This window comes from Pseudophryne corroboree, chromosome 2 (assembly GCF_028390025.1).
Source record: "Pseudophryne corroboree isolate aPseCor3 chromosome 2, aPseCor3.hap2, whole genome shotgun sequence".
Taxonomy (NCBI): Eukaryota; Metazoa; Chordata; class Amphibia; order Anura; family Myobatrachidae; genus Pseudophryne; species Pseudophryne corroboree.
The window spans coordinates 355,108,345-355,124,095 of NC_086445.1; the positions used below are offsets into that span (position 1 = coordinate 355,108,345).

The following is a 15,751-nucleotide window of genomic DNA, read 5'->3' on the forward strand; positions in this document are numbered from 1 at the left end:
TTTCCAAATCATGTCCAATCAACAATTTACCACAGATGGACTCTAATTTACTTGTAGGAACATCTCAAGGATAATCAGTGGAAACAGGATGCACCTGAGCTCAATTTTGAGCTTCATGGCAAAGGCTGTGAATACTTATGTGCATGTGTTTTCTTAGTTTTTTATTTGTAATAAATTTGCAAAAAAAAAAAATTCACATTGTCATTATGGGGTATTGTGTGTAGAATTTTGAGGGACAACATGAATTTATTCCATTTTGGAATAAGGTTGTAATATAACAAAATGTGGAAAAAGTGAAGCGCTGTCAATACTTTCTGGATGCACTGTATATTATGTAGATAAAAAATAAATGTTTCAAATAGCATACACTAGCATGCAAAAGTTTTTGGCCAAGGAAAATGAATGAAAAAAAAAATAAGAATTTACTTACCGATAATTCTATTTCTCGGAGTCCGTAGTGGATGCTGGGGTTCCTGAAAGGACCATGGGGAATAGCGGCTCCGCAGGAGACAGGGCACAAAAAGTAAAGCTTTAGGATCAGGTGGTGTGCACTGGCTCCTCCCCCTATGACCCTCCTCCAAGCCAGTTAGGTACTGTGCCCGGACGAGCGTACACAATAAGGGAGGAATTTTGAATCCCGGGTAAGACTCATACCAGCCACACCAATCACACCGTACAACTTGTGATCTAAACCCAGTTAACAGTATGATAACAGCGGAGCCTCTGAAAAGATGGCTCACAACAATAATAACCCGATTTTTGTAACTATGTACAAGTATTGCAGATAATCCGCACTTGGGATGGGCGCCCAGCATCCACTACGGACTCCGAGAAATAGAATTATCGGTAAGTAAATTCTTATTTTCTCTATCGTCCTAGTGGATGCTGGGGTTCCTGAAAGGACCATGGGGATTATACCAAAGCTCCCAAACGGGCGGGAGAGTGCGGATGACTCTGCAGCACCGAATGAGAGAACTCCAGGTCCTCTTTTGCCAGGATATCAAATTTGTAGAATTTTACAAACGTGTTCTCCCCTGACCACGTAGCTGCTCGGCAGAGTTGTAATGCCGAGACCTCTCGGGCAGCCGCCCAAGATGAGCCCACCTTCCTTGTGGAATGGGCCTTAACCGATTTAGACTGTGGCAGGCCTGCCTCAGAATGTGCAAGTTGAATTGTGTTACAAATCCAACGAGCAATCGACTGCTTAGAAGCAGGCGCACCCAACTTGTTGGGTGCATACAGTATAAACAGCGAGTCAGATTTTCTGACTCCAGCTGTCCTGGAACATATTTTCAGGGCCCTGACAACTTCTAGCAACTTGGAGTCCTCCAAGTCCCTAGTAGGTGCAAGGCACCACAATAAGCTGGTTCAGGTGAAACACTGACACCACCTTAGGGAGAGAACTGGGGACGAGTCCGCAGCTCTGCCCTGTCCGAATGGACAAACAGATATGGGCTTTTTTGAGAAAAAACCACCAATTTGACACTCGCCTGGTCCAGGCCAGGGCCAAGAGCATGGTCACTTTTTATGTGAGATGCTTCAAATCCACATATTTGACTGGTTTTAAACCAATGTGATTTGAGGAATCCCAGAACTACGTTGAGATCCCACAGTGCCACTGGAGGCACAAAAAAGGGGTTTGTATATGCAATACTCCCTTGACAAACTTCTGGACTTCAGGAACTGAAGCCAATTCTTTCTGGAAGAAAATTTACAGGGCCGAATTTGAACCTTAATGGACCCCAATTTGAGGCCCATAGACACTCCTGTTTGCAGGAAATGCAGGAAACGACCGAGTTGAAATTTCTTTGTGGGGCCTTCCTGGCCTCACACCACGCAACATATTTTCGCCACACGTGGTGATAATGTTGTGCGGTCACCTCCTTTCTGGCTTTGACCAGGGTAGGAATGACCTCTTCCGGAATGCCTTTTTTCCCTTAGGATCCGGCTTTCCATCGCCATGCCGACAAACGCAGCTGCGGTAAGTCTTGGAACAGACATGGTACTTGCTGAAGCAAGTCCCTTCTTAGCGGCAGAGGCCATAAGACCTCTGTAAGCATCTCTTGAAGTTCCGGGTACCAAGTCCTTCTTGGCCAATCCGGAGCCATGAGTATAGTTCTTACTCCTCTACGTCTTATAATTCTCAGCACCTTAGGTATGAGAAGCAGAGGAGGGAACACATACACCGACTGGTACACCCACGGTGTTACCAGAACGTCCACATCTATTGCCTGAGGGTCTCTTGACCTGGCGCAATACCTGTCCCGTTTTTTGTTCAGACGGGACGCCATCATGTCCACCTTTGGTATTTCCCAACGGTTTACAATCATGTGGAAAAAACTTCTCAATGAAGTTTCCACTCTCCCGGGTGGAGGTCGTGCTGAGGAAGTCTGCTTCCCAGTTTCCATTCCCGGGATGAAAAACTGCTGACAGTGTTATCACATGATTTTCCGCCCAGCGAAAAATCCTTGCAGTTTCTGCCATTGCCCTCCTGCTTCTTGTGTCGCCCTGTCTGTTTACGTGGGCGACTGCCGTGATGTTTTTCCCACTGGATCAATACCGGCTGACCTTGAAGCAGAGGTCTTGCTAAGCTTAGAGCATTATAAATTTACCCTTAGCTCCAGTATATTTATGTGGAGAAAAGTCTCCATACTTGATCACACTCCCTGGAAATTTTTCCCTTGTGTGACTGCTCCCCAGCCTCTCAGGCTGGGCTCCGTGGTTACCAGCATCCAATCCTGAATGCCGAATCTGCGGCCCTCTAGAAGATGAGCACTCTATAACCACCACAGGAGAGACACCCTTGTCCTTGGATATTGGGTTATCCGCTGATGCATCTGAAGATGCGATCCGGACCATTTGTCCAGCAGATCCCACTGAAAAGTTCTTACGTGAAATCTGCCGAATGGAATTGCTTCGTAGGAAGCCACCATCTTTACCAGGACCCTTGTGCAATGATGCACTGTTTTTAGGAGGTTCCTGACTTGCTCGGATAACTCCCTGGCTTTCTCTTCCGGGAGAAACACCTTTTTCTGGACTGTGTCCAGAATCATCCCTAGGCACAGCCGACGTGTCGTCGGGATCAGCTGCGATTTTGGAATATTTAGAATCCACCCGTGCTGATTGTAGCAGTATCCGAGATAGTGCTACTCCGACCTCCAACTGTTCCCTGGACTATGCCCCTATCAGGAGATCGTCCAAGTAAGGGATAATTAAGACGCCTTTTCTTCGAAGAAGAATCATCAATTCGGCCATTACCTTGGTAAAGACCCCGGGGTGCCGTGGACAATCCAAACGGCAGCGTCTGAAACTGATAGTGACAGTTCTGCACCACGAACCTGAGGTACCCTTAGTGAGAAGGGCAAATTTGGGACATAGAGGTAAGCATCCCTGATGTCCCGGGACACTATATAGTCCCCTTCTTCCTGGTTCGTTATCACTGCTCTGAGTGACTTCATCTTAATTTGAACCTTTGTAAGTGTTCAAAAAAAATTTTTTAGAATAAGTCTCACCTAGCCTTCTGGCTTCAGTACCACAATATAGTGTGGAATAATACCCCTTTTCTGTAGTAGGAGGGGTAATTTAATTATCACCTGCTGGGAATACAGCTTGTGAATTTTTTCCCATACTACCTCCTTGTCGGAGGGAGACTTGGTAAAGCAGACTTCAGGAGCCTGCGAAGGGGAAACGTCTCGACATTCCCATCTGTACCCCCGGGATACTACTTGTAGGATCCAGGGGTCCTGTACGGTCTCAGCGCCATGCTGAGAACTTGTCAGACGCGGTGGAACGCTTCTGTTCCTGGGACTGGGCTGCCTGCTGCAGTCTTCTTCCCTTTCCTCTATCCCTGGGCAGATATGATCTTATAGGGACGAGAGGACTGAGGCTGAAAAGACGGTGTCTTTTTCTGCAGAGATGTGACTTAGGGTAAAAAACGGTGGATTTTCCAGCAGTTGCCGTGACCACCAGGTCCGATGGACCGACCCCAAACAAGTCCTCTTCCTTTATACGGCCATACTGTGCCGTTTGGAATCTGCATCACCTGACCACTGTCGTGTCCATAACATCTTCTGGCAGTTATGGACATCGCGTTTATTCATGATGCCAGAGTGCAATTATCCCTCTGTGCATCTCGCATATATAGAAATGCTCTATAGTCAATAAAATACTGTCCCTGTCAAGGGTATCAATATTTTTAGTCAGGGAATCCGACCAAGCCACCCTAGCTCTGCACATCCAGGCTGAGGCGATCGCTGGCCGCAGTATAACACCAGTATGTGTGTATATACTTTTTATTATATTTTCCAGCCTTGTCAGCTGGTCCTTGAGGACGGCCCTATCTATAGACGGTACCGCCACTTGTTTTGATAAGCGTGTGAGCGCCTTATCCACCTTAAGGGGTGTTTCCCAACGCGCCCTAACTTCTGGCGGGAAAGGGTATACCGCCCATAATTTTCTATCGGGGGGAACCCACGCATCATCACACACTTTATTTAATTTATCTGATTCAGGAAAAACTATGGTAGTTTTTTCACATCCCACATAATACCCTCTTTTGTGGTACTTGTAGTATCAGAAATACGTAACACCTCCTTCATTGCCTTTAACGTGTGGCCCTAATAAGGAATACGTTTGTTTATTCACCGTCGACACTGGATTCAGTGTCCCTGTCTGTGTCTGTGTCGACCGACTAAAGTAAACGGGCGTTTTAAAACCCTTGACGGTGTTTTTGAGACGTCTGGACCGTACTAATTGTTTGTCGGCCGTCTCATGTCGTCAACCGACTTTGCAGCGTGTTGACATTATCACGTAATTTCCTAAATAAGCCATCCATTCCGGTGTCGACTCCCTAGAGAGTGACATCACCATTACAGGCAATTGCTCCGCCTCCTCACCAACATCGTCCTCCTACCTGTCGACACACACGTACCGACACACAGCACACACACAGGGAATGCTCTGATAGAGGACAGGACCCACTAGCCCTTTGGAGAGACAGAGGGAGAGTTTGCCAGCACACACCAAAAACGCTATAATTATATAGGGACAACCTTATATAAGTGTTTTCCCTTATAGCATCTTAATATATATATAAGCATATCGCCAAATTAGTGCCCCCCCCTCTCTGTTTTAACCCTGTTTCTGTAGTGCAGTGCAGGGGAGAGCCTGGGGGCCTTCCCTCCAGCCTTTCTGTGAGGGAAAATGGCGCTGTGTGCTGAGGAGATAGGCCCCGCCCCTTTTTCGGCGGCCTCGTCTCCCGCTCTTAACGGATTCTGGCAGGGGTTAAATATCTCCATATAGCCTCCGGAGGCTATATGTGAGGTATTTTTAGCCAAAATAGGTATTCATTTGCCTCCCAGGGCGCCCCCCTCCCAGCGCCCTGCACCCTCAGTGACTGCCGTGTGAAGTGTGCTGAGAGGAAAATGGCGCACAGCTGCAGTGCTGTGCGCTACCTTTAGAAGACTGAGGAGTCTTCTGCCGCCGATTCTGGACCTCTTCTTACTTCAGCATCTGCAAGGGGGCCGGCGGCAAGGCTCCGGTGACCATCCAGGCTGTACCTGTGATCGTCCCTCTGGAGCTGATGTCCAGTAGCCAAGAAGCCAATCCATCCTGCACGCAGGTGAGTTCACTTCTTCTCCCCTAAGTCCCTCGTTGCAGTGATCCTGTTGCCAGCAGGACTCACTGTAAAATAAAAAACCTAAGCTAAACTTTCCTAAGCAGCTCTTTAGGAGAGCCACCTAGATTGCACCCTTCTCGGCCGGGCACAAAAATCTAACTGGCTTGGAGGAGGGTCATAGGGGGAGGAGCCAGTGCACACCACCTGATCCTAAAGCTTTACTTTTTGTGCCCTGTCTCCTGCGGAGCCGCTATTCCCCATGGTCCTTTCAGGAACCCCAGCATCCACTAGGACGATAGAGAAATAATAATTATATTTCTCTGACGTCCTAGTGGATGCTGGGAACTCCGTAAGGACCATGGGGAATAGCGGCTCCGCAGGAGTCTGGGCACATCTAAAGAAAGCTTTAGGATCACCTGGTGTGCACTGGCTCCTCCCCCTATGACCCTCCTCCAAGCCTCAGTTAGATTTCTGTGCCCGACGAGAAGGGTGCACACTAGGGGCTCTCCTGAGCTCTTTGTGAAAGTTTTAGTTTAGGTTTATTATTTTCAGTGAGACCTGCTGGCAACAGGCTCACTGCATCGTGGGACTAAGGGGAGAAGAAACGGACTCACCTGCGTGCAGAGTGGATCGGGTTTCTTAGGCTACTGGACATTAGCTCCAGAGGGACGATCACAGGTTCAGCCTGGATGGGTCCCGGAGCCGCGCCGCCGGCCCCCTTACAGAGCCAGAAGAGCGAAGAGGTCCGGTGAAATCGTACACACGGTGAGATCCCCTGCTATGTTCGATTTTGACTATGCAATTTCCCTTGAACTCCCCCAGAGCCCAGATAGCACAGATTGTACAGATTGTACAGATTTGGCTATCTGTGCTTGAGATTTTGTCTATGTGCCAATTTTGACTATACTTTGTACACTAGATAGTCAAGATTGACTTGCCTGCACAGTCTATCTAGCCTTACGATACCGACCCCACGGGAGCGCGCATCGGGATCGAATCTGTATCGCAAGCTGCCTAGCACCATGAGATATGCACTAACTTTTCATAAGATTTTGACTATATAGTCAAAATCTCATAGATTTATCTCGCCTTGTGTACACACCCTTAGCCCAAGAAGTTGCTATAGCCCTGGTAGTGTGTGCCTTTAGTTCTTCTGGAACTCTACGACCACTTTCCTCATATACAAACGTTAAAAATTATCTAATCCATCTAGAAATGGTTTGCTTAGTGGGTGTCTCACCCTTCTTTGCTTCTGCTTTGACTTCTGAAACTAACTCTTTCCAAGTAAATCGAGACTGTTCTTGTTAGATTCAAATTATGCATCTTTTCTTCCTCCTTATTCTGTAGTTGTGGATAGAAAGATGGTAACACAATGTCTTGATTCAAATGAAACTCTAACACAACTTTGGGCAGAAAATTTGGATTGGTTCTTAGAACAACTCTATCTGGGAAGAAATTAAGGCAAGGCTCTTCCGACTCCAGAGCCTGTAATTCACCAACTCTTCTGGCTGACGTGATGGCTATCAGGAAAACTAGTTTCCATGTTAATAATTTCATCAAAATATCTTGCAACGGTTCAAAAGGAGGCAACATCAAAGCATTCAATACTAAATTCAAGTCCCATGGGGCGAGAACTGATCTAATTCGAGGTTGTATCCTTTTTATTGCCTGACAGAATTTTTTCACCAGACCTTCTTTTGACAATCTTTGCTCCAACGAGACACTCAGAGATCCTATCTGAACGTTGATAGTGGAAACTGCCAGTCCCTTTTCAAAGCCATCAAACAAGAATTGCAAGACTTGAGACGTATCTGCTTTTTGATCATGAAATCTTGAATTAGAACAAGAAATAAAGATTCTCCAGATCCTATAATAAATATTAGAGGACACTTTCTTTCTCTGAATCAGTAGATTAATGACTTGCTCAGACAGACCTTTTTACCTTCGTAACTGACGTTCAATTTCCACGTCGTCAAATGAAGCTGCTGCAAATTCGGATGCAACAATGATCCCTGATGTAACAGATCCCTCCTCAGAGGCAACACCAAAGCTGCCTGTACCGCCATCCTCAGCACTGAAGGAAACAAAACTCTTTTTGGCCAATAAGGAAGAATTATTATGACTTGTGCCTTCTCTTCCCTGATTTTCTTTAGAATACGGGTAATCATTGGAAACGGAGGGAATATATATGCCAGCTTGAATCTCCATGGTATGGAGAAGACGTCCACTCCTCCTGTTCCTGGAAGATGATATCGGGAGAAAAAGAGAGGTACCTTTGCATTGATATGCGTGGCCATTAGGTCCACCTGAGGCCGTCCGAACCTCTGTACAATTTCTTCGAACACTATGTTGTTTAATTCCCACTCTCCTGCTAGCACTTCTTGTCTGCTGAAGAAATCTGCTACCACATTGTTTACTCCAGGATCATGCAAAGCTGACAAGAGTATTGAGATGACTTTCTGCCCATATTAGTATCTTTGATACTTATTTTATTAGTACTCGACTTCTGGTGCCACCTTGCCGATTCAGACAGTAAAAATTGTTCATCCTCTATCGGGAACATACGATCAATTCTCGTAATAGTGCCATGTCTTTTGTCATTATTTTGCCACTCTTTCAACGCTTTGTGAACTGGAAAACATTTGTTCTTTTTGGATTTATCTCCAAACAATACATCTTTATCATCACATTTCTCTTCAGACTATGTAATTCATAGTCTTAAAAATATTCTTTAACAGACTGTCTACAAGTTCCAAATTAAACTTCCTATCATCCTCTTGCATCTCTTCGGACTCCGCACTAGAGACTGCATGATAATCATCCTCATTACTGCATTCATGTGAGACTGATTCCTCCAAAGAGTCAATACTAGCCAGGGATCTAGCTCTTTTATTTCCCTGCAATTCAAACAGCTGTTCTTTGGTAAGAAAATACTTTTTCATCCAATCCATCAAATCCTGTATCTACCTGGATTGCTTAGCATCCCGAGAATCACTGTGTGTACAGTCTTCACAGAACATCACATTTTCAGCAGAAGAAAAGATTTTATCACAGGCTCCATATCTTCATACTTCTTCTTACACCTCTTCTTAGGTGGAGACACACTACAATAGTAATAATAGTGCTATTAAAAAAACCTACCCTAACCAAGCGTATTACTGAATAATAACATGTCCTCTATGAGGACTTACCTCTTTTGGGCATTTACAAGCTTTTGGGGAGAAGGCTCCTTTTCCATGATGCTGGTAAGCACAGACCTGCCCAGCCAAACAGAGGAGATTGCTTCATACTCCTAGTGTGCAGCGTCGTTTCTTTTAAACCCCCCTTTACCATAGAGAGGCGAGCGCATGTGCAGACCGTCCTGCACAGCACCCTGGGACGGCCGCTATACAGCACTTCCGCCGCCAGCCACGCCTCCAGACTCTTCCCCAGTGCTTCCGCCAGCCGTCACATCCCCTTCTCCTAACGTACCTTCCGGCCGCCAGGCGCTTTTTCCGGTCCAAGAATGCGGCTACACAGCACAGCGGCAAACGGAGTGGTGGTTATACGGAGCAGCGGCTACAGGGAACGGTGAGCAAGGGAGAGAGTGGCAAACAGACACCTTCCAGCTGTAAAACGGGGACTTACTTGACCGCCCCTAAAACACTCTGCCATACTTCCCCAGGGAGCCACCCTCCTCTAGAACGGCTACAAACAGGCGTATATTTGCTGGGAATTACAGAGGTAAGCCAGAACAAAAACAACAAACTCCTACACTGACAAGCTAGGAGACAAGAAAAAGACTAAGGAGGAAGGGGAGGAGCAGCACTATATACCCAGAGCGGGCGGTCCCTAACCATTGAAAAAACTCCCTGTCTAGTGTTAGGAGGATGGGATACAATCCCCAGAGTCATGGCTGCCATGAAGTAGAACAGGAGCAAAAAAAAAAAAGTTTCACGTTGTCATTATGGGGTATTGTGTGTAAAATTGTGAGGGGAAAAATGAATTTGCTCCATTTTTGAATAAGGCTGTAACATAACAATGTGGAAAAAGTGAAGCGCTGAGAATACTTTCTGGATGCACTGCATATATTAGTACATTGGGAAAAGTAATGGCTATTGCAAAACAGCTCCTAATGTATATGCTCACTTAAAAAATGGCTAAATATTCTGAGATTATCAGCCATTATTGGCAAACAGCTGGAATTCACGTTCTCAATGCCAATAACAGTTTTGAGATAGCTGCAGGTCCTATGCATTATAGGGCATTTCCTCCCATATAATTCTCAGAGCCTCTAAACAGAGACATACTGCTTAGACATAAATAGCGAGCACCTTTTCCATCCACCCAGGACGACCAGGTTCTAAATAGACAAACACTACTTTCCTTAAGTATAATTATGGCACCGACAAAGACTGCAGGAAACATTGGTGGTTAAATCTCCAGTGTCTCTGTATGAGGGGGTGGTCTTCTGTATGCCGACTGACGGGATCCCGGCGCACAGTATACCGGCACCGGGATCCCGACAGCCGGCATACCGACACTTATTCTCTCTCGTGGGGGTCCACGACCCCCCTGGAGGGAGAATAAAATAGTGTGGCGCGCATAGCGCGCCACCGTGCCCGCAACCTGGCCAGCGCAGCGAGCCCACAAGGGGCTCATTTGCGCTCGCCACACTGTCGGTATGCCGGCGGTCGGGCTCCCGGCGCCGGTATGCTGGTCGCCGGGAGCCCGACCGCCGGCATATCGTAGTGAACCCGTATGAGGAGACACTGGAGATTTAACCACCAGGTCACCCCTGCACAATGGGGGTAATCCAGACCTGATCGTAGCAGCAAATTTGTCAGCACTTGGGCAAATCCATGTGCACTGCAGGTGTGGCAAATATAACATTTGCAGAGAGTTAGATTTGGGTGGTGTGTGTTCAAACTGAAATCTAAATTGCAGTGTAAAAATAAAGCAGCCAGTATTTACCCTGCACAGAAACAAAATAACCCACCCAAATCTAACTCTCTCTGCACATGTTATATCTGCCCATCCTGCAATGCACATGGTTTTGTCCAACTGCTAACAATTTTGCAGCTACGATCAGGTCTGAATTACCCCCAATGTTGTTAGGAAAAAAGAAGCTGCTAAGCACAGATTCACAAAAAAAAAAAGTGTGTCCCATAATGCCCATAAAATAAAGAAAATATATATTTATATGGCTACGAAACAAAAAATATCCCTCTTTATCCTCAAGAAAAGTAATTCCAGACACACATGACTAAAAGTGAAAAATATTCTCAACGCCCTCAAGAGGGCACAACTGTGAAGAAGCAGCCTGCTGTGCTCACCACTTCAAACACTCACAAAAAGAAAGAAAGGTGCAAGTTTTTATTACAAGTAATAATTTTAATTCTCCCTTAGCAGTAAACTGAAGAACCGTAACCTTTTACAGAATACAGGTTGAGTATCCCTTATACAAAATGCTGGGGACCAAAGGTATTTTAAATATCGTATTTTTCCGTATTTTGGAATAATTGCATACCATAGTGAGATATCATGGTGATGGGACCTAAATCTAAGCACAGAATGCATTTATGTTTCATATACCCCCTTATACACACAGCCTGAAGGTCATTTTAGCCAATATTTTTTATAACTTTGTACATTAAACAAAGTGTGTGTACATTCACACAATTCATTTATGTTTCATATACACCTTATACACACAGCCTGAAGGTCATTTAATACAATATTTTTAATAACTCTGGGTATTAAACAAAGTTTGTGTACATTGAGTCGTCAAAAAACAAAGGTTTCACTATCTCACTCTCACTCAAAAAAGTCCGTATTTCGGAATATTTGGATATGGGATACTCAACCTGTACTTGTTTTACTACAAATTACTTACAACTTTTTACAACGAAAATAAAGTTGTTAGTATACAAAACACATTCTATTGGGAACCCCCTCTTAAGGAGTCCCAAAACGAAGATACACCAACACTTTCCAGAGAAATGGCCTGCCAACCTTTGGGCTCTCAAGTGCAATGGCCTGCCGACATTAGGGTTCCCAGGTGCAATGGCATACTGACAAAAGTGTTGTCAGGATAATGGTGTACCCACACTAAGGTTCCCAGAACATTGGTATCCTCACAGTAGTCCCAGAATAATGGCATAACACTAGCATACCCCAAACAATGGCGTACGGACACTTGGGTTACAAGAACAATGAAGTACGGACATCTGAGTAAACAGCTCAAGTAAATCGCCATTATTGCCACAATATTATTATGTATTATGAATGATGGTACTTGTTATTTCTTACTGTGTCCCATTGTCCAAATATGTAATCACTCTATCTGCCTCCTCTTCTAAGCGCCTGTTCACATGATGGAGGTATTCTGGAATCTAAACAGAACACTGTATTACAAGAGTCATAAATACTAGAGATAAAGAACAATGAGCTATAGATAAATACTTTACCTACAGCTCATTAAAAGAACTTTCCAGTCACAAGCAGATCAGTCTTAAATATCTCAAGAGTACTTATCACCACGAACTCTGATGGTATATTTTTAGCTTTACTACATTATGCACAATGCAATTAAAAATACTGTTGAGGAATCAAAACAACATTACAATGATACTGTATACATGGTGATAACAACTTTGAAGTTGCAGTGGAACTTTAAATCACATTTCTGTTATATATATATATATATATATATATATATATATATATATATATATATATATACTGCTTCTGTTAATGTACAATGTAGTGCTCTGCGGACCCCATGAGGCATATTTTATATATATATATATATATATATATATATATATATATATATATATATATATATATATATATATATATATATATATATATATATATATATATACATATATATACACATACATATACATACATACATACATACATACACACACCTCTCATGGGGTCAGCAGGGCACTACATTGTACATTAACAGAAGCAGTGCACAAAGGTCAAGGATAACTCCCGGGACAGAAGAGATGGTCAGGTTGTCGACGGATAGTGAAAATCAAGGGGGGTTTGGGGTTGGGATGGGGACAATCAGCTTCCTCAGAGACAAGTTTAAGAAAGCGCTGGGACAGCCAGGAGGAAATGGCAAAGAGTAGAAGATGAATAGGAGGTGACCAAGGGGTCATTCAGACTGGATCGCTGCAGCGGCAGCGATAGCAGTCTGAAGCCCTTTGGGGAGTGCGCACCCCGTGAAGCCCAGCGAGATGCAAAAGCATCTTAGGGCTGCGATCGCCTGTGCCTCATTGACAGGCAGAGGCGGTTGCGGTGCGGAAGGGGGAGTGCCATTGGTGGGACGTGGTCCGGACAACACAGGCGTATCCGGAGCGTTGCGGGGGTCGGCCGCAGCGGCTGTGTGACATCACACACAACCGCTGCGACCTGGGACACGGCGAGTAGCCACCTGCCAGCGTAGCTAAGCTGCGCAGGCAGGGAGCTACTTGGCGGGTACAAAAGCATCGCCGCGGTGCGATGCTTTTGCACCCGTGTGGGGGGAAGGTGGGGAGGTAGGGCCAGACATGTGGGGCGGACTAGCCCTGTGCTGGGCATCCCCCCGCATGTCTGAGTAACCATTCATAGATGTTCTAAATTTAGCACATCTACGATTAGCTCTGAATGACCCCACCAACAGGTAGTGGAAGAAGGATAGATGTTGAGCCATGAAATGAGACAGAGAAAAAGTGGTTAGGAGAGGGCAGTGTCACACAGACAAAGTAAGTAAAGGATTTGCAAGAGGAGACGGTGGTCCACAGTGTCAAAAGTGGAAGAGAAGTCAAGGAGAATGAGCAAAGAGTAAGAGTAATGGCCCTTAGATTTAGCAGTAAGGACATTACTGACTATAGACTAACTAAAGTCATATCGAAATGGGTCCAGTAGGGAGAAAAGGTAAAAAAAAGGTAAGGTGGTTGTAGGCAATAAGCACAAGGAGGTTAGAGACAAATGAGAGGAGAGAAGGGGGTGGTAATTAGAGAGAGCATAAGGGTCAAGGGCAGATTTTTCTTTAAGAATGGGAGAGAAAGGCATGCTTAAATGCATAAGGGATGGTGCAAAAGTTTGAAGGCAAAGTAAGAGCAGGAAATGGGAGAGAAGGAGTAGAAGAGGGGGGAGGGGATAGAATTTAGGCAAGAAGTGGAATGTGGGGAGGACTGATACAATGGATCCGCCATGGACCGGAATAGCTTGGAACAATGAATCCGGGCTTGAACTGGAATGACATGGCACTATGAATAGTTTGGTACAATAGATCCAGGATGGACTGGAATAGCTTGGCACAATGGGGACGGGCTTGACTGGAATAGCTTGGCACAATGGATCCATGCGTGAATCAAAATGGCTTGAAACGCACAGCTGCGGTAGCAGAACAATAAGTTGACAATGATATATTCAGATACTCAGATCTGGCAACTGGAGGAACAGAAGGCGTCTTTTAACCCCCTTGCTAGTGGCTCATTGGTGGACGTGGTCAGCTAGTCTGAGGCTAGTGTTTAATTGGTCTGTCCACGATCAGCTGACTGGGACCAAGATGGCGGCACTAAGTGAACAAGGCTGGCGGGAGATCCCACGTGGGGACGTCAGGACGGTTGAAACACAGAAGCGCATCGGGATACAGGCTGTGAAACATGATGCTGAAACCCGGAGCCCAGCATCCACGACTTGCTTGGAATGCTGAATCCTGACAGGCATCAGGCAAAGTACTGGGCATAGTCACAGCTAGATAATGTACTACTAGCTTCTATGCAGACAGGTAAAAGAACACAAAGATAAAGTTTTAACAGTATGCAATTAATTATTAGCGAAGGCAAAGATGCAAGTAAGACATTACACCCATGGTTATGCACAAGCAAAGGAATGGAGTCCATGGGTAAGGAAGGGGGGTGGGGGGTGGACAGGTTATAGAGTGGAGCAGGGGAGCCTCGGCACCTTCTAGTTAAACTTCTTTACCCAGCAGCACAGGCTCCCTCTCCCCTATACCCCGACCCCTCAGCCACAGAACAGTTATGTTAACAAGCTCAAGGAGAGGGAGAAGGAGAAGAAGAAGGAGAAGGAAGACTGACACACACACTTAAAACACAATCTGCCAATGAGAGGAGAGCCGGACCCGATATAAAGAAACCCCGTTAGCCAGGAGGCATTAGGATGGGCATAGTCTTTCGGTGGTGTGTAGGACAGTTCTGAAACCAGAAGAGACAACCCTTGTCCAAATGGGAGAGATGGAGCGACGACATTGAGTGGTGCACCTCCAGAAACAAAATTAGCACCTCAGATTGAAGATGAAGTTGGGAGTTAGTACATCAGAAGAGAAACTCCAACTGAAGAGGTCTGGAATGAAACTGGGCATATTTCACCATGTTAAAGGTGGAGCCCAACGTGCCCAGGCTCTGCATGCAGGCGTGATCGGGCACACCCTGCATTGATGAAGGAAAGAATGAACCTTGTCCTGTATAGAGATCAGCTGGGGAGAGACACCCTCTAAACCTTTAAGTCCAATAAAGCCCCCAAGTGGAGCATCTCTTGAGACAGAAAAATTGTCTATTCTTGTTTTCCAGTTGATCAGCCATCCATGGGACTGGAGGAGGTCCGCAGTTAGTCAAAGGTGGTCCCGGACATCTGAAGACTGCGCAAAAAGGAGGTAATTCAGATAAGGAAGAATGTGGATTCCAGAGTCTGAGATCCATTGCCACTACAGCCATAACATTAAAGAACACAAGAGAAGCCTCAGAAAGCTCAAGCGGCAATGCATGAAATTGGTACTGATCTGTCCGTCCTGAAAACCTAAGAAAATTGCGGATGATCATTCCGTGTAGGAATATGCATCCTAAATATCGGGTGGTCTTCTGTTTGCCAGCGGCCGGGCTCCCGGCGACCAGCATACCGGCGCTGGAATCCCGACCGCCGGCATACCGACGTCTTTTCTCCCTCTTGGGGGAGGGAGACTAGATAGCGCGGCGCGCCACCGTGCCTGCAGCGCGGCGAGCCCGCAAGGGGCTCATTTGCGCTCGCCCAGCTGTCGGGATTCCGGCGGTCGGGATTCCGGCGCCGGTATGCTGGTCGCCGGCATACCCTACTACACCCCTAAATATCTAATGAAGCCAGAATGACTGAGCA

The 15,751-nt window shown here is 45.7% G+C and overlaps 1 protein-coding gene across 2 annotated transcripts in view; it reads right to left on the reverse strand.

Annotated features, from left to right (window-relative positions):
- Positions 1–15,751, reverse strand: part of CUL4A (cullin 4A) — a 242,315-nt gene that overhangs the window by 173,329 nt on the left and 53,235 nt on the right. For both annotated transcript variants that reach the window (XM_063953120.1, XM_063953119.1), the window contains exon 9: positions 11,909–11,991. In XM_063953120.1, coding sequence (XP_063809190.1) covers positions 11,909–11,991 — 83 coding nt within the window. The remainder of the gene's footprint in view (positions 1–11,908; positions 11,992–15,751) is intronic.